The 19,024-nt window shown below is 39.4% G+C and overlaps 1 protein-coding gene across 5 annotated transcripts in view; it reads right to left on the bottom strand.

Annotated features, from left to right (window-relative positions):
- Positions 1-1,814: 1,814 nt before the first annotated feature.
- The window catches only part of cdc14ab (cell division cycle 14Ab), a 185,429-nt gene continuing 168,219 nt past the window's right edge, over positions 1,815-19,024 (bottom strand). For 3 of the 5 annotated variants that reach the window (XM_047050084.1, XM_047050085.1, XM_047050088.1), the window contains exons 13-15: positions 11,589-11,714; positions 10,802-11,171; positions 1,815-3,421 (exon numbers count right to left, since the gene is read on the bottom strand). In XM_047050084.1, coding sequence (XP_046906040.1) covers positions 3,392-3,421; positions 10,802-11,171; positions 11,589-11,714 — 526 coding nt within the window. In that variant the 3' untranslated portion in view covers positions 1,815-3,391. The remainder of the gene's footprint in view (positions 3,422-10,801; positions 11,172-11,588; positions 11,715-19,024) is intronic. The other 2 variants (XM_047050087.1, XM_047050086.1) reach the window with 2 other exon arrangements.

Genomic DNA, 19,024 nt, shown 5'->3' with positions numbered 1-19,024 from the left:
ATATTGTGGCCATTTTATATTTCGTATTCTTAATTTTTATTCTAAATTGTACATACTTCAGCCCCTTAGCATTAGTGAGACTTTGTACCGTTAGTATAGGTAGACCACATATTTAAGATTCCTGTATGTTGAAAAGTATTTTTTTTATTCAGTGCCTTATTAGAATATATTTAGAATATCATTTATTGTTTTGTATATCCATATTGAAGTTCCCACATGTAAAAAGTAGTGCTGTCAAACGATTAAAATATTTAATCGCGATTAATCGCATTAATGTCATAGTTAACTCGCGATTAATCAATTAATCACATTTTTATCTATTCTAATTGTCCCTTGATTTCTTTTTGTCCCATTCTTTTTTCAAATTTCAAAGCTCTTATCAACATGGAAAAGTGGTTCGGATTGCTTCGTGCAAATATTTTTTTTATTGAAAACAATACTGCAATCGCCTGGCTTTGACGAGGGGGCGGAGAATTCGCATGAATCGCATCAGCTGTGTGCTTGGCCATCAAGTGGTATTTCAGACTGGACGTGCTGCGATGATAGCTCAGTTAACAACGACAAAACACACATATCACTTTGGTCTTGTCAATGGAACCATTGGCAACTTTTTAAAAGTAAACTTTCCATTCAGAATCTTATTGGCATCCAGTGGATGGCATCCACTGGATTGGCATCCACTCAAAACGTAACGTTAGCCTACTACCAGAGAATGTCTAATATCCGTAAACGGGCTCTGCTACTACTCTTTAGCCAGCTCACAAGCCAAACAAGTGTGTGTGGCGTGCCTGTTGTTTTATTTCCGGTCTAGCTAGATCCGGTGAGGTGTTGTAGTCTCTCTGTGAAAAAAACTAAAAAGTTTGCTAGGCCAAAAAGAGCGTTAATCGCGCGATAAAAAAATTGACGCCGTTAATTTGGGTTTGCGTTAACGCCGTTAATAACGCGTTAAACTGACAGCACTAGTAAAAAGTCATCTGTTTAAAAATACATTTGTAAAGCGTTTATTCAGATTATGGTGTAGTAGTCTACGTTATTTGTAGAGAATGTAGAGATCTGAATATGAGCGATAGCCCGATGGTGGGCCTTCAGCAAGCCGCAGCCAGCGGGCCAGTAGCGGATGTCTGTCCGTAAAAAGTAGGCTGCCACTGGTGGGCCGCTGGTAAAACGATGAGCAAAACTGATTATGCCACCAGTGGACTGCTGCTGGCAGTCACATGCTAGCTGTAATTAATCTAATGCAAATCAGGTTTGGGACTTTAAGTCAAAAAAAAATAATGGCCTTTATGGAACAGGCCTCTGGAAACATACCTAGCTACATGTTCGGCACCAACATTGTGTATGTAGTGCAAAAATTGACTTGAGGGTGGGAAAATAGGTAGGCTAAGTAGGGCTACCACAGCCTACTAGTTTTGCATTTCAACCACGTTTCCTGCAATAATGTGAGATTACAATAGATTGTGCTCTTACCAAAGGCAAACATACACAATAATAAATAAGGGATTGTGTGTACTTTGACTTGCTGGTAGCAAACACACTAACAAGACTGCTGACAGTGACGCATAATGACTAGTCACAGCAGTTGTCTTTCCAATCTGCTAAATAATACGATAGCTAGCTATTTTCTTATCATCTGTGTAAATTTCAGCTGTCAATTTGGGGTCTCTTCTAACATTAGATCCCCCTAGCTATAATAACATTGAATTTGTTGACAAACAGCCCACCCTGATATAGCAGGTTAGAACTGGCCTTGTATACAACTTGTTTATTTTGTCCCTCTCGATCTCAGGAAATTACTGACGACACAAAACATCATGGACTGATAGACATGTAGCATTTATTCAAACAGAGTTATTTGCTTTTGAAAACACAAAACTGTCTGGGAGACCGGTCCAGTGGTCTTATTGTTAATACTGTTTGACAGTCTTCTCTCCAGATCAACAAAACAGTCATATATTTAGCTCAGAAAGGGTGAATGTCCTACAGTTAGTAGAAGTTCTGGTAGTTATCCCATTAAATGTGCGTTATAATTTGAAAATGGTGGTCCTCCAGCATTGTTCAACCAACCTAAACAACCTGGAGAATATCTGCAAAGACAAAAATCTCTGACACTGCGAAACTGGTACATCCTTATCCTGAAAGGTTGCTCTATCACATATTGTGTTGACATTGAGTACTTTTGCAAGCAAGATTTTTATGTCCCATACCATATTTTCCACTTTACAATATTTTGAGATTTTTGTATTGTCAAAAAGAACAACATTTCAATGTAGCGCGTTGCACAGAAAAGGCCATTACTGTACATTTGTTTTAACTTAGGCAGACAAAATAAATCATTGTGGACCTACAATGTTCCACTGGCATTTATGATGTATACAATGCTTTACAATCCATACATATCCCTTTATAGACACTTGCATACGCAAACATTGGTCCCCACACAAGAAAGGTATTCATTCTTAATTTATTTTGTGTCTTTATACACACACCCATGCTATGACTTGTGCTTCCTATCTAGGTCAGATCATTAAAGCCCAACACCATCTTGCTGACAGTCAAAACTTTGATCAACATACGTGATGTGTAGTTCAACCAGAACAAAAATAATGTACAATCAAAAACAATGAATATTAACACACTGGTTTCGTATCCAAACACTTCAAAGGTCCCTTTTCAAATTAAGATAAAGTAGTTTTAAAATATATTTTATGTAAAAATATTTGCTTCATGTAAAATTATGTACATAAGGCACATAAATACAGAATATAAAATGATGTATGGAGGTTATAACATATAAGCCAAACTGCTTACAGAGTGTTTAAAGTGTATCTAAACAATGAAACCATTAGGGGAACTCATCTGTGTGCTATATTTAGTTTTTTATTCAATACATCATGTCAAATTATTTGACATGTTTCTGCTCAATTCTGCCACTACAATGAATAATAACAATCATAATAAATACTTATTCATAATCGTCATTTAAATTATGGATAACGTGCATTGACTTCATTCAACATTCAGGGAGAAGATACATGTAAAATAAATGAGAACCTGTGTGAGAAATTAACCTAAAACCTAAACCTAAAAAATTAACCTAAACCTTAAACTTCAAAACAACAATGGAATTCCCTTCAAGGAGTTATCAAAGACATTGACATTGTAGGCCAATACGATCAAAAGGGTTTGTATCTCTTCCCGATGCTTAGAGAGTAGTTGAGTACACAAAGCACAAGCAGGTCTATCACAAAGATGACACAATGAAAGTCAGATGACAACGTTGATGGATATTAGAGAAAGTACTGTCTTGATGAGAAGTTAACAGAAGTCTGAGCAAAGATCGATGTATTGGGGTGCAATCTCTGTCCAAGCCTATCCAAGTTGCACTGAGACTTCAGTACTGAACATATTCAGATTGAAGGAACTGTAAGGGAAGATTTTTAGACAGAAACATGTCAAAGAAACTTGACTTATGTGAATTCATGTGCATGACTATACATTTTATTGAATTGTCAAAACGAATTGCAGTATGTAGTATTCCTTAAAATAGTCAAGACAAATTGGATAACAAATAAGTATTGACAAAAATAATAATGTCTGGTAATATTATTAGTAGTAGAGTATTCTGTTGATTCATCAGAAAAAGTTATTTTGGGAATGGTCTTTCTACAATTTATTGAAATGTTGTTTTTAATTAGGTTTAGAAATATTTTCACAGTTTAACAATTTTTAATCGGTAAATTCAGGCAAGGCATTTTACTTACTGAATAATATATTACAGCCAACATCATGTTTCCAGTCTTTCTTTTTTGGGGGGCAGTATTGTAACTTTTTAACGAGCTTCATCAATTGACACAATTCTATGCAATCTAGATAGTCATTTTTAACAGCCTAATTATTATGATATAATTCCCATAACAGGAGTAATTTTAAAACCAGACTGATAATAATAATCAACCCAATACTGAACAACTATATAAATATGTGTGCTTAATGCACACTCTATGATTGGGCTTAGACGTAAGCAATCGTAAAATATTACATATCTTCTGAAGAGGAGAAGAGTCTCATGTGTGTACTGTGTAGTAGGGCTGTCCCCGACTAAGATTTCTTTGGTCGACCAAGACTCAACTGAAACGTCTGAAAATCGACTAATTAGAAACACTTTTTTTTTTTTACTTAAAAAAAACGTACCAACATTTTCGCGATCTGACTCATGGCTGCTGGACATTGCAGATTCTGCCGCTAATAATAACACTCGTATCACCAGTCCTGTTGTAACCGAATGTCGATGGTATTTAGTATCTCTTTCAATGTACTACAAATACAAATATTGTTTGTTTAACATGCAAATCATCAGAGCGCGCTTATCACTGCCTGAACTTGCAGCATGCGAACTTACGTAGAAGCTGAGTGGGGAACGGTGCAACAGAGAAATATTTGGTTGTATTGGCCGGAGAAGATAATGTCATTCGATTTGGATGTGATTCTTATAATAGGCATATTCATTTTTCAACCCTTAGCATGAGCGAAGTAGGGCTAGGCCAACTTACGTTTTTCAGGTGGTAGGCTACATCATATTTGACGTCAAACTATGAAAAATAAAACGTTCTTGGCAGAATTGCATTCAACGTTTTTCGAGTCACCCGGTACTTTGTAAATGTAAATTTACTTTAATGAAATGCTGCCATAACACAGATTTCTTTGCCACTTTGACTAATAACACCGACAAAGTAGGCTATGGCAGAGTTTGTAGTTCTGCAGCCAATTGTGCTCGTGCCGTGTGCAAAATACCAAACCAAAACAAACAGCAGATCAACGAGAGGGAAAATGGTAACACCTTTTCTTTTAAATAATATTTTTTTTGAGTTGCTTTACAATTTCTGTAAAACATTTTGTTACTTCAGCAATGATGACACAAGCGGGAATCAGATCTCACACTGCCATACGGCAGCTTGATTTAAAAAATCTTAGTCGACCAAGAGCATATCGACCAGAAAATCGACTAGTCGACTAAGTGGGGACAGCCCTACTGTGTAGACACCAGAGGTGGGAGTCATGTCTCTAATAATGACAAAAATCTGTGTGTGAGTATAAATTAGAATGGGTTTAGTTTCTCACACTCAACTAAAGAACCGGACATTCTGCAAAGTTCATATTCTGCATACGTCCTCTTTATAACCCAACGGATTATAAAGTGCAGTGGAGTGCAGTGCCGGGATTGACGTTGTTTGGATAAGCATTTAGATAATCAAATAATGAAAAATATTGATATGATTCGCTGCTGCTTGGCTTGCTCTCTTCGCGTCACAACCCCTACTCTGATTGGTCTTCTGGTCTGCAGGGAGTTTCTTAGGAAAATGTTGACTCGAGAACTATGGAACGCCGAGTTAGTCAAAATTAATTAAATAAATAAGTAAATAAATAGATAAATACATAAATAAATATGGCTATGAAATAAATTCTGAAATTAAAAAAAGATGCCAATAAATATATATAACATGATATAATTATATAGCTGAATCCATTTACCAACATCAATAAATAAATCTGTTTATTTATTTCAAAATGACGTTTTTGTAAAGACAACATTTATTTATTTCATGGGACTTTATTTCCCAATGCCACATTTATTTATTTGTTGAGACTTTTACACACCACATTTATTTCCACATATATTTCCACACCACATTTATTTCTGTTCTGTATTTATTTCCGATCTCACATGCAAACGAGATCTTCAGACCAACGCAGCTGCACACATTCGGTAGATGATGGAAGACATTAGTCATGTCAGAGATCGCATGCTGGCCTAATAGATCAAATTCATCAGCATGGTTTGTCAGGATATATTATTTTGGCTCACATTGTCGATTTTGTAGAGGTACTTGGGCGCAAGTCCGTAGCCATGGAGTCAACATTGGGGGGGATAAATTAATTTTGTTATGATATCCTAATTTCGGACAGCGTGCTTGGTTGCCTGTCGTAGCGTAGCGCATTTATATTTTTATATCATTTTAATGGCGGGGACATTTTGACCAGATTTGAATATTGGGGGGGGATGTGTCCTCTGTGGTTGTGGTATCGTGGGACATTTGGCTTTCGCCTCAAAACAACTCCAAATAGGCCCACGATAACCAGCTGTTTTCGATGAACCCAGGCCATACAAAAGGTTGCTTAAATGCCAATAAATGTGTGACTACAAGCTCCTTTCATCCATGAGCCTGAATAGCTTCAACGGACCAACAATCATGTGTTTTACTCCAGTCGATCGAATCCCATTTCATGCCAGCTTGCAACTGTTTTATTTTCTTAGCCTACAAGAGCAAATATGAGATGCAACTTGAAATTCGCCAATAATGTTGAATGTTGTGTGAATTTGTGACAAATCTGGTGATGGAGGCCAACGACAGCTGCTGCTGTTAGATTAACGCACAGCTCACATACGGAAACCAGGTAGTCTGGAAACCAGGGCGATGACACCGCGGGTGTCCAGCACCTGTGCTAAGGGGATAGCTGTAGAGCTACCTGTATGGGGAGTGGCATCGCACTTCCGAAAAGCATACAATGTAGAAAAGCTTTGCCCACAATGTCTGTGTCGTCTCTGCCTTTTTATCATTGGTTCCCAATGGGAGTGATGGCAGTGACCTAGTAGCCTACGTGTGGGGACTTGGTCTTTGATAGCTGCGACGTAGCGCTCAAGTTAAAGCAAGGTGCCTTATCGACTTAGCTAGCTCTATCCACATAATAGCAGAGCGATGTAGCAGTGGCAGTGATTGTCTTTGTTAGGCGTTGCGACGGTTGCTAGCTGTGTTAGCTAGCTAACATTACCTGGCACTAATCAGCCCCCACTACCTGTACATCTTGCACATGAACAGTGCTCGATAAGTCTTAAACTATTTAAGACTTCAATATTCTGTAGAGCACTTATCGGCCCAAGTACCTAAATCTACAATGTGTGCCAAAATAATATATCCTGACAAGCTATGTTGATCAATTTGATCTATAAGGCCAGCATGCGATCTCTAACATGACTAATGTCTTCCATCATCTACCGAATCTAGGTGTTCCTATCTGCCTTCGTGCTTTGTGCAGATGCGTTGGTCTGAAGATAACCACGCCCCTCTCGAGATCGGAATTAAATACAGCACAGAAATAAATGTGGTGTGGAAATATATGTGGAAATAAATGTGGCGTGGAAATAAATGTGGCGGGTAAAAGTCTCAAAAAATAAATAAATGTGGCATAGGAAATAAAAGTCCCATGAAATAAATAAATGATGTATTTTCAAAAACGTCATTTTGAAATAAATAATGTCGGTAAATGGATTCAGCTATGTAATTATATAATGCTATATTTATTGGCATCTTTTTTCAATTTCTGAATTTATTTCATAGTTATATTTATTTATGTATGTATTTATCTATTTATTTACCTATTTATTTATTTATTAAATTTTGACTAACTCGGCGTTCCATAGAGAACTCTAGAAAGGCACTCTTAATATTTTGCAGGTGTCCTTTTTATAATCCAACTGACAACAGTAAACTACGGCAATGGAACTAATGCGATTGACAAAGGCATTTGCAATGAAATGAAACTAAGCGTAGCAAGGAAAAGAGGGAAATTCAGTTTCGTTATTTAGAAGCGAATTCACCTTTACAACCGAAAATCAGGTGCTTTCAAAGGGGCTGGCTCGCGAACAGAAACTCAATTTCAGCCTAAACCGTGCAACGGAACGTAAATAAAAATACAAGCAACTCAATCGCTACCAAGACAAAACTTTTGACATTTGTGATTCGCCGGCGGGGGGCCTCAAAAAATGAACAAAATGTCCATAGCCCAGGGGCCTCAAGTGCTATTAAGACACCCCTGCCTATATCGTTTTCATTTATTAGATTTTTTAATATTTTAAAATGTATGTTATGCTTTCAGATTTCCAAAACGTTCTATAATCCTTAAAGTCCATATGGCAGGTTAATTTTTCCAACTAATTTGCGCCATTTACTTGTTGGTAATAAACATTTAAACTGTTATCTATTGTATTTGATGTTGTTGGGTGTCACAAAACGCAATATAATACGAAAAAGTAGCTACATGATTTTTCTTTCCCCCACAATGCATTGCATGACGTCACGTTGGGGAGACAACAGACAAAAGTCTGCTTTGAAAGAATTGAAATTGAATAGAAAAAACACTAGGCTAGTACCAGAGAATGTCTAATATGGGCTTTGCTATGTAATTGGAAAGGTTTTTACATTGTCGGGGAAAATATTTAATTTGGGATGATATTGGGGGATTTTACAGGTGGGACTGGCAAGTTAGCCCATAGCTAGCATGATGTCTTCTAGATCTTGATAGACCTAGGTTTACCCGGTAGTCTATCTGAACTACAACGACATAATTGTCCGGGACAAGTGGATTTGTAGGGCAAGTGGAAGAGAAGTACTTGCCCCACTGAACAAGTTTAAACTCAAACAAAATAAAATGGCATGTTACTTGCACTGGCCAGTTTGCAAATACTGAGGATAGCCTACCGAAGTTGAGTTAGCCAATGTCGTTAGCGATGCTAGCTGTACATAACATTTCACTGGGTCTTGCAGCTGTTTGATAGACTGCAATTATTATCAAATGTTATGTTCTACTACTAGCCATTTGCCTACTTTAGCAAGTCACAGTATTTCCAAGCCCTGATAATGTAACTGAGAAGACTCAGTTAGAGCTGCAATACAGTACATAACAGAAAGTGTTTCATTCTGCAGAAATTGTGTAAATGTTACAAATACAATTTTTATAACACCTCAATTGTTATCATTTGTATAATATTACAGCTCATCTTCGTTGGTCAAAGGCACAATGTTTACCCGGACGTGACTTTTGTGCATGGAAAAGTGAAACGTAAATGTAGGCTAGTGTAGTGCCTCAAAAAGTAATGTCAGGCACTGAATGATCACCAGATATAAAGAAAACGTTGACTTCCACTCTGTGCTAATCACTGACAGTAAAAATAAATTGTATATGTGCACTGCAGTTTGTAGACGAGCTCCAGAGGTCGATGCTGCGTTGCTAAATGATAGCAACTCAACAGGAGGACACTTCATCAACTCTCCACTCATTCTCCTCGGTACCATGAACCATTTAATAAATGAATCATTTAATAAATTATATATGAATCATTTATTTAGCTTTGACGGCCGGCTGCGGGCCATCATATACATTTTGTACCAAAAAATTCCGCTTGTGCACTCGCATTAGGTGTGGAATTCCTTGCCACCTCTTCTTCATCCCGGTCAGTCGCCATAGTTCTAGTACTAGACTGAGGCTACTCTGCTCCACGACTCCCCAACGTGACGTCATCGTCGAATTGCGCTAATATGCTAATGCTAACACAAAAAATTACAAAAACTGGTCTTAAACACCATTTTGAGACACCATTTGGAGATTTCTTGTATAATATACATATCTTGAGTGCTTTATGTACCCATTAATCGACAGTGGTGGTTAACCTGCCATATGGCCTTTAAGGCAGTGGTGGGGGGGGTCCACATTTGGTCCGCCCGCCATGGCGCTGCAGGTACCATATTATTAGGTGTATTATTCGTTGGCAGCAGCACTATTTTAATGTGTGGAGACGCGCAGCGTCGCATTGCAATGTACCAAAAAATTCCGCTTGTGCACTCGCATTAGGTGTGGAATTCCTTTCTAGCAAATCAAACCCAGAATACATCGTTGGTTTGGGCTAAGCCCCAAACGTTTACAACGTCTCGGATCAATAAGCAGTCTAAAAAATGGTAGCAATAACTAACCCTAAAAATAATACGATCCCTTTCCGTAATCATGATACCCCCCAGAAATGTTCACTGCCAGTTAACATCACAAATCTTACCAAAGAAAAGCAGTTCCAGCCATCACATTATGGGTGAGTTAATTAAATGTTTGACCAAATATAGCAGGCACATTTTTTATTGATAATTCTGTACGGCCCCCGAATGATTTTATAAATATCCAAATGGCCCTTGGCAGAAAAAAGGTTCCCCATCCCTGCCTGAAGGGTTAGTGTTTCAAAAGTCTTCTGGTCAGCTTTTCGCCAGTAAGGCAGTTAAAACCAAAAACTTAAATGGTAACCAAGATCATTCAGAAGAAATATATGACATATTTGATAAAGAATAAATATGGTAGTTCAATATGAAAAAGTAGTCATTCAATTATTAACATTATTAATGTTAATTGTATGTCAATTTTGACATTTCATATTAGAAACTAAACCACATGAAGCTGTCATCAAGGCAAAGTGTTGTTACTTTGGAGACGCTCTAATAAAAAATATATGTTAATTAGTTCAATCAGTTTTTTATATATTAGTTTTATTCTACAATGTTGAACATGGTGTGTTAAGATGTTTGACTGGTACAGTGTCTGCCATAAGTGTAAGGACAGAAAAGTGTAAATTACGATTATGGCTATCAATTTACATATGCTGATAAGACACAATTACGTTTCACCAACTAAGAATTACAGTGCTTTTAAAGTTCCATCCCCCCAATTTTCTGGGATATTTGGCTTATAGGTGTTTCAAATTGATCAGGTGTTTGCTGTTTTACACAAAATAGATATGGATGTGTAGTGTCATTTTATCTTTTTGTCCTCAGCAAATAAACCTGAACTTTGAAAAGGAAAATACAACCCCAATTCCCCCAAAATTGGGACGCTGTGTGAAATGTTAATAAAAGCAGAACTCTCTCTAGTGGCAAGATAAACTGTTTTGTAAATATGTCCCCAGGTAGAGGAGTCTAGTCACACTTACTGGAATGGAGCGGCAAAGATGGCGAGTGGAGGGTCCACTGAACCCCAAGTATCCATCCTGGGTTTGGTAGTGTCCCAACTCCTGAGATGTCGACCTTCTGGGGTGGTGGGGTGCTGAGCTACCATGGGCATAGGCAGCGCTTTTGCTGAGGCATGCAATGCCAGCAGCAGATGTTGGTGAGTTATTGTACTGATTGTTGTTGTTAACCTCATGGTGGGGATTAACATATTTTCCATGCCCAAATGTGGTCCTGGCTGATGGGGAAATTGTGGAGAAGGTAGAAGGAGGGGAGAATGGCATCCTACTGTCGTTACATTCCACTGCATACAAGTTGCCTAGGGAACTGGCAAGCCTGGAGTTGATAGAAGAACTATGTATGTTTGTGTGTTAGGGTGTGGAGTTGGGGGTGGGGAGATGGTGGTCACAAAGGAGGCACAACAAGGTTAAAAATAAATGTTACGCCGAGCCCACTCTAACTTTTTTACAATTAAAGATATGTACTTGTATGTAATGTATGTATTTTCTATATAAATACATACATCCATGTGTAAAACATTGTGTCACAGTATAGGGCAATCTCAAAAAGACCACTAAAGGACAAAGACAACCAACAAAAATAAGACAGACAGAGGAACAGTGAGGAAGAGAAACAAAGTAGCTAAAGTATAAATGCAGCCTGCAGGACATTCACGAATAACAGATATCTATACAGATATAGATAATAGATATACACATAAACAGTGGAAAATCTGTTGACATCTCAAGAGCTAACATTGAGTTTGCTCACCCCTTTAGGTTAAAAGATGACGATGAAGAATTACAGCTGATTCTTTTGGCAGAAGCAGAGGGTGGTACTTTGGAGACCTTCACGGTAGATATAGGTCCCTGGGTGTTTGTTCCGAGATTTGTCCTGCTGGAAAAGGATAAGAAAAGGAAAGATGGTGGAGGGTGATTTTGGTTCAATTTGTTCACTTTGCCAACATATGCCAACATTGATGATAAATCCTGGAAAACTTCACATTGGATTACTCCCTTACTGTTAGATGATGGCCTATATTTTGGAATCGCAAAGGCTCCTTACATTGTAAGCGCTACAAATGGTACAGGCAAAATGAAAATTGCATCTTGTTGGTGTAATTTACCAGGAATTCAGAGGGATGATGTCATTCATGTGGAAGGAATCATTTATCATTTGATAATTAGGCTCATCTCTATAACCAATCAGCTGCCCAATGGTACAAATGGGGGTTGTGTGAAATGAATGAGAAACTATGCAGAGATTAAGAACAACATTTTTATGGAAATTCACCAAGATAAAGATAAAAATGATGTCTAGAACTGTGTGGGAGGATTTAGTCGTGGCTGTCAGTGCATCTTTGTCTCTGAACAGGTTTAATGAACTGGTTACTGATACCTGTCCAGATCTTTGCTCTTGAAGACAGTAGGAAGTTAAGAATTCAGTGATACAAAAGTAATGTGCTGAGCCAGGGTAATAGACATCATTAGTGTAACTTATTGCTTTGCATATAACCTAAACAACAATTGAAAACTTAGCGATTTACATGTATGGTATTGTGCTCTACAAATACATTTTCTTTATTGATTGATAGTTTTTATTGAATTATGGTCATAGAATAATATATGTATCTCTCTAATAATGCCAGGAATCTGTGAGTGTGTGTTTGTGTACAAATTAGAATGGATTTTGTTTCCGAAGAACCGGGCTGTTCATATTCTGCATGTGTCGTCTTTATAACCCAATGGAGTGCAGTGACGTTGTTTGGATAAGCATTTCGACATTTCAAAAAAACTATTCTTGGCTTGCTCTCTTTGTGTCACAGCCTCTTCACTCTGATTGGTCCTCTGATCTGCAGCGAGTTTCCTTGGAAAATGTTGACTTGAGAACCGGGCACTCTGCAAAATTCATTTTTTGCTAAATTCATATTTTGCAGGTGTCCTTTTTATAATCAAACGGAGTGCAGTACCGTGTAGGAATGGGGATTTTAAATGATTTCACTATTTGAATAGTATCCTAAATGATTTTTGAATATCCGGATAATCTATTTTTATTAATGCGGTTCCGTTATGTAATTAGCCTGACATGACACAAAGCATACAGTAAACACATGAACCACCACACATTCTGGCAATAATTGTAACTTAACCTATTAGATTAAATAAGGGTTAAATAAAGAAAACAAATGAAAGATTTTATTAAAAAAATTATTAACATGACGTAAAGACAATGAACTTGAAAAAATGCAGCATCTTCAGAAGTAGGCTCTTAGGACGAATCCCAATACTTGTCTTACCCCTACCCCTAGCCCTTAGTTTACCCCTAGCCCTTGTGTTTCAAAACTGAGGGGTAAGGGCTACATAGCCCTATGAAATGAGATACCACTTGGTTACGGTTAAGTATATTGATGTCTCCACATCAAGTAGTGTTATGCACTGATATCAAATTAAATTTGTTTGAAATTTGCTGCTAATGAAGTTTAATTAAAGGTCACATGATATGCTGTTTTTGTATACTTTTATATAGGCCTTAGTGGTTCCCTAATACTGTATCTGAAGTATCTTTCCCGAAATTCAGCCTTGGTGCAAAATTACAGCCACTACGAGCAGTCCCACATTGAGCTTTCCTCAAAACGCGCTGTTTCTGTGTCTGTAGCTTTAAATCTCTCTCCAGGGAAAACCGATATCCCACTTGCCTTTGCACGATTGTAGCTCAGTTTTTCATGGGCTGGCCAAATTATCTGGGCGGGCAAAGCAGAGAGCATGGCGGTAGCCTGGCTCCTTGCCACGTCAAAAGGAGGAGATTTTCAAACCGAGCGTTTGAGCCTTCATTTTCTCAAAGGCGGAGAAGAACACCCAGGGCTTGGTTTACAACTATCGAAAATTCTAGCCACTGGGGGACCAAAAGCAGGCTAGGGGAACTCATATTAATGTTAAATAACCTCCTAAAATGAAGTTTTCATGTGACCTTTAAAACTGTAGACATGCATAGAGTCCATTCAAGGCTAATCAGAGAAATGCGGGACGTTGTGCAAATTCAGCAATGTAACGTTAGCATAGCAAAATAGCGATAAAAAACTAGTGCTGTCAGTTAAACGCGTTATTAACGGCATACATTTTTTTTACGCAAGATTAACGTTCTTTTTGGCCTAGCAAACTTTGTAGTTTAATCACATGCTGTTGTAACAACTACTGACGTTAGAAAACACCACACCGGATATAGCTAGACCGGAAACATAACAGCGCACACACTTGTTTGGGCTTGCGAGCCGGCTACGGAGTACATTTAGTCATTTAGCAGACGCTCTTATCCAGAGTAGTAGGCTAACGTTACATTTTGAGTGGATGGCGAGTACGAGACGGCAAAATCGATGCCAAAAGATTCTGAATGGAAAGTTACTTTTACAAAGTTGCTATATGGTTCCATTGACAAGACCAAAGTGATCATTGCAGCACATCCAGTCTGAAATACCACTTGATGGCCAAGCACACAGCTGATGCTAATTCTCCGCCCCCTCGTCAAAGCCAGGCGATTGCAATGTTGTTTTCTCATAAAAAAAAATAATTTGCACTGACCAAGCAATCCGATCTACTTTTCCATATTGATAAGAGCATTAAAATAAAAACTAATAATGGACAAAAAAAAATCAAGGGACATTTAGAATAGATAAAATGTGCGATTAATTGTGAGAACTATGACATTAATGCGATTAATCGTGATAAAATATTTTAATCGTTTGACAGCACAAAAAAAAACGTTTCAATTAAGAACATGTTTGCAAATACATATGTACAGGACTGTGTAAAGCACAAAACAATTTTTTTATCAATTATTTAAGTTAAAATAATAAAATATTACATTTATGGGACTCTCTGGTTGATCTGTCCGCCATTGTTGCAGGTAGTGCAGTATTAACAAACCCCTTGGTTTCAAGTAAGCTCCCGAGCTCACTTTGTTCTATCTTAGCCCTAGCCCTCGATCAAAAAGAGTATTGGGACACCACTTACTCTCACGGGAACGCGCAAAACTAAGGGCTAAGGGGAAGCAGGGCCAGAGTAAGGTCATCTGGGGCCCGGGTCAGAAGCCTCCCCGAGCCTCCGCCACCCATGCAAAAGATTTTTAAATAAATATTATTAACATGAGTTATGTGATACATTGTAATCAGTGGCGGCTGCTGGTCTTTCAAAGAGGGGAAGCTCATTTTCGGCCTACATCCTAAAAATCAGTTGCAAAATCCGCGATGGGACTGAGCTTTGGTGACTTTTTGTAGTACAAAATTACTGTCAATCAAAAGGAGATGCAGTCTTTCGACAGACCCTCCAATCATCACACGGAAGCCCAGCGTCCAGGCCAGCCCACTCCTCCAGGCCAGCCCAATCCTCCATTTACCCCCAGAGACGCTGAGCGTCCGAGGCGGGACATAATCTCAGCATTCATCCAATGACAGTATAGTTTTGAAGGACTGAAAGAAATCAGCCATTGAAGTCCATAGAAGCTGAGCTTCAACAGGGAAATGCACAGTGGCGCTACGGGAATGTATGAGACGGAAATCAGTCAGTCGACCTGCAAATATATGTAGCTGATTCTGAAAGAACCCGTCTTCGATATGAACGTGTTCTAACGCATTTAAATGTTAACACAATAGTAAATATTTGACAATCATTTTATTTTTTATTACAGGGGAAGCCGAGCTTCCCTTGCAGTCTTAAAAAAATCGCCACTGATTGTAATACATTGTGACACGCACCCCTTGCCAGCCACAATGTCAAATACATTGGAACATGCAGTCTAGCATGCACACACACAGCCCAGCAAACACATATTTACAAACAACTCGATTGAACAATTAAATTATCAGGCTGTGGCCGCCTACTGAAAAGAACATAGGTGGTTCTCAACCCTGTTCTCAGGGACCCCCTGTCCTGCGTGTTTTAGATGTTTCCCACATCCAACACACCTGATTCAAATAAAAGGGTCGTTATCTAGCTCTGTAGAAGCCTGGTAACGAACATGCATTTGAATCAGGTGTGTTGGAGCAGGGAAACATCTAAAACAAGCAGGACAGGGGGTCCCTGAGGACAGGGTTGAGAACCACTGTGTGGGACTCGTTTAAGTCCACTCGTCTACTATTTTTGAAGGCAAAGTCACAAATCAAATCGTTGAAGTCAATTTGGCGAAGCAGGTCAAACTCGTTTGACATCACCTTCATGCAAAGCCATTGTTGTCTTGCATGCTTTGATACCGGCAACGACAAGTATGACGTGGACTTCACTACAGGTGGGTAAATGCATCAAAAAAGTATATATATTTTTTGTATTATTATTTTTTTTATCTCCCGTGCCGGGGCCCGGGGCAGCAGCCCCTCCTGCCCATTGCACAAACGCGGTCCTGGGGGTAAGGGGTAGGGGTAAGACAGTATTGGGATTCGGCCTTAAACTTGGCAGAAGTGCGCTTAGCCTATTATTATGTGAAATAAAAAGTAAAAAAATACATTGGACGAAATTAAACACATCGGGTAGGCTATCCTTGATAACAACAAAAGACACTCATGGAGAAATATTGCATATTAACTTGGATATTACCTTGGAACCGGAATCCTGTAGGAAACGGTGTGCCACCACACAATGCAAAAATAAAAAGCTGATTAAGCTACATGGCTACCGGTAAAAAAAATTATAAGCCACAACTGCATTAGCCCTACAAATTTTATTCAGGAAAATTAGCATATAAACATGCTCAGGGGAGAGGGGAGTACAGAGTTAATTTACGAGCAGGCCGGCGTAGAACAGACTCTCTTTGCAGGAACTGAGGTTGCTGCGAGGTACTGCTTAGCCAGGACACTAAGCTTCTTGTAGCGCCAAATGAAATGAGACTCGCAGCAGAACGCAACTAGAGTTTTATACATGGGGTGGCCAAGGGGTGGCCAAGGCTACTTCAGGGGGTCCATAGTCCAGAGTCTTGGGTCACTGTTTTAATTAAATATATACAGTATAATCAGGGTCTATAAGTGCTGGAACATACAACATTTTTTGGGAAAAAAAGCACAAGCACCAGGGACTTATAATAGCATTTCTGTGTTACAGAAATAACACAGTACATAGTTTATTTACAAAACAAAGTGAATTTACAAACCCCAAAAAACACAAGAAATCAAGCAGAAATTGACTTTTTAAATAAATTTAAATAACTTGGTGCCCAACCACATTACAAATTTACAGTATAATATTTATGTTCATATATATTATGTTAACTAATAGCAAAGAAAAGTTTTGGAATTGGCCTAAACAAGACCAAATTTAATCTGTGGACCGTCTGGGCCAAAAATGCCAGGACCGATTTTTTGGCCCAGTCCAGCCCTGGATGTGGACAGTATGTCCAGAAATAAAGCCAAGTCACTCATTTAGTGGCAGAATCCATTGTTATATCTACAAAATTATTTAAGATATAGGCTAGTATAAATTTAGCTAACTTGCAAATCCTGAGAATAGCCTACTGTAGCAGACCTTTCTATGTGACAACGGACAAGGGTGTTTTGTCCCTCGGGAGTTTCCGTAGGCTTGATACTGAACGCATTTGTGATATCAGTGAGGGCTGTTCGAATAGCGATGTCAAGAAGAGCAGTGGTAAAAAACAAATTATGAAAAAAGACAGCGTCCGTGTCTTTTTGTCCACAGGATCATATGCAATTAGATCTAAACCGAACTTACAAAGAGCTCGGTTACACTACCAAAGTTGAATTAGTAATGTTGTTAGCGATGCTAGCGTTATTTTGCTAGAGCTAGTAGCCTATAACATTTCACTGGGTCTTGCAGCTGTTTGATTAACTGAAATTATGATGAAATGTTATGTTCTACTAGCCATTTGCCTACTTTATTGAGTCACTGTATTTCCAAGCCCTGATAGTAACTGAGATAGCCTAAATAATTCCTCTTTCAAGTAATAAGCCCCCGTTCAAGTGTTGAGCATTAAATTTGGTGCACGGTCTGTAGAAATCTTGAGACAAAGCCACTTTTTTGTTCTAAAACCGGATTATATATTTTCTTTTTTTATCGGAGTACAATTCTACTGACTGTCTCAGTTTGTCTGTTATTGGAGTCGAAGTTCCAACATAAACTTACTGTACACAGCTACTGTAGGCTAATCAACATTCCAATTCCAACAATCCAGTGCCCGGACACCCCTCTAGCTCCGCTACTGGACGCATGCTCAGGGGTGCAGCGGAATGGCCCAAGGCTTGATCATATTGTAGCGATCTCAGTCACTACGAAGAGAGGTTTTTCTTGAATGATCACTGTATTACTTCTCAACAATGCACGTAAATCACTGCTACTAAACCGTGAGCACGAAGAGACTCATCAACCAGAAACACATTCACCTTTTCAGGTGTCCCCGCCCCCCGTAGTGCCTAGCAACCCCCACATGAGCTTCCGCTGCTGACAGAGAGCAAGGACACAGGCACACATACATCACAATGAACATGAACTTGAGCAAATCAACACATACAAGACATTACATTACCCCCCCACTACAAAGTCCCTCGTCCCTGAGGGAACAAACAAAGTCTGCATAACGATGGGGCAGTCTCCTGGCCCTTTGTGGACGTGAGGCGAGGGGTAACAGGCTTAACCCTTGGGCAGGGGAAGTGGGCTGAGACCCGGGGGACACAAAGACAGGGTCAGGGTCACCCCCTCCAGGCTCTGGCTGTGGGGAATGCGGTGTGTGTGTGTAGTGCAGGGGGTTGGGTGCGTGGAGTACCTGGAACCTGGGGTAAGGCATTGCCTTGATAGGGGGCCAGTCTGTCTCTGTGCAGTGCAACCTTCCATCCTCGTGGCGGTAGCTGCACCCGATACACCACCTCCCCCATCCGCTCCAACACCCTGCAGGGCCCCACCCACTGACAGTCGAGCTTTGGACACCGGCCCTTCTTTCTTTGTGGGCTGTAAACCCAAACAAGCTGTACAGCCTGGAAATGCCTACCCCGTGCCCGCACGTCAAAATTGCGCTTTTGCCTTGCCCCAGCACTTTCCTGCTGTACCCGGGCGAACGCATGGGCAGACTCAAGCCTGTCCTGGAGCCTCCTAGCGTATTCCGGGCCTGGGGAAACCACAGGGGCATCTGGAGGCCGCCCAAAGGCCAGCTCTGCTGGTGTGCGGAGCTCCCTCCCTAGCATGAGGAGTGCTGGGGAACACGTGGTCGACTCCAGGACT

Source organism: Hypomesus transpacificus, unplaced genomic scaffold (assembly GCF_021917145.1).
Source record: "Hypomesus transpacificus isolate Combined female unplaced genomic scaffold, fHypTra1 scaffold_100, whole genome shotgun sequence".
NCBI classification, from domain to species: domain Eukaryota; kingdom Metazoa; phylum Chordata; class Actinopteri; order Osmeriformes; family Osmeridae; genus Hypomesus; species Hypomesus transpacificus.
The sequence above is the reverse complement of the archived record's forward strand: the minus strand, read 5'-3'. Positions and strand labels throughout refer to the sequence as shown.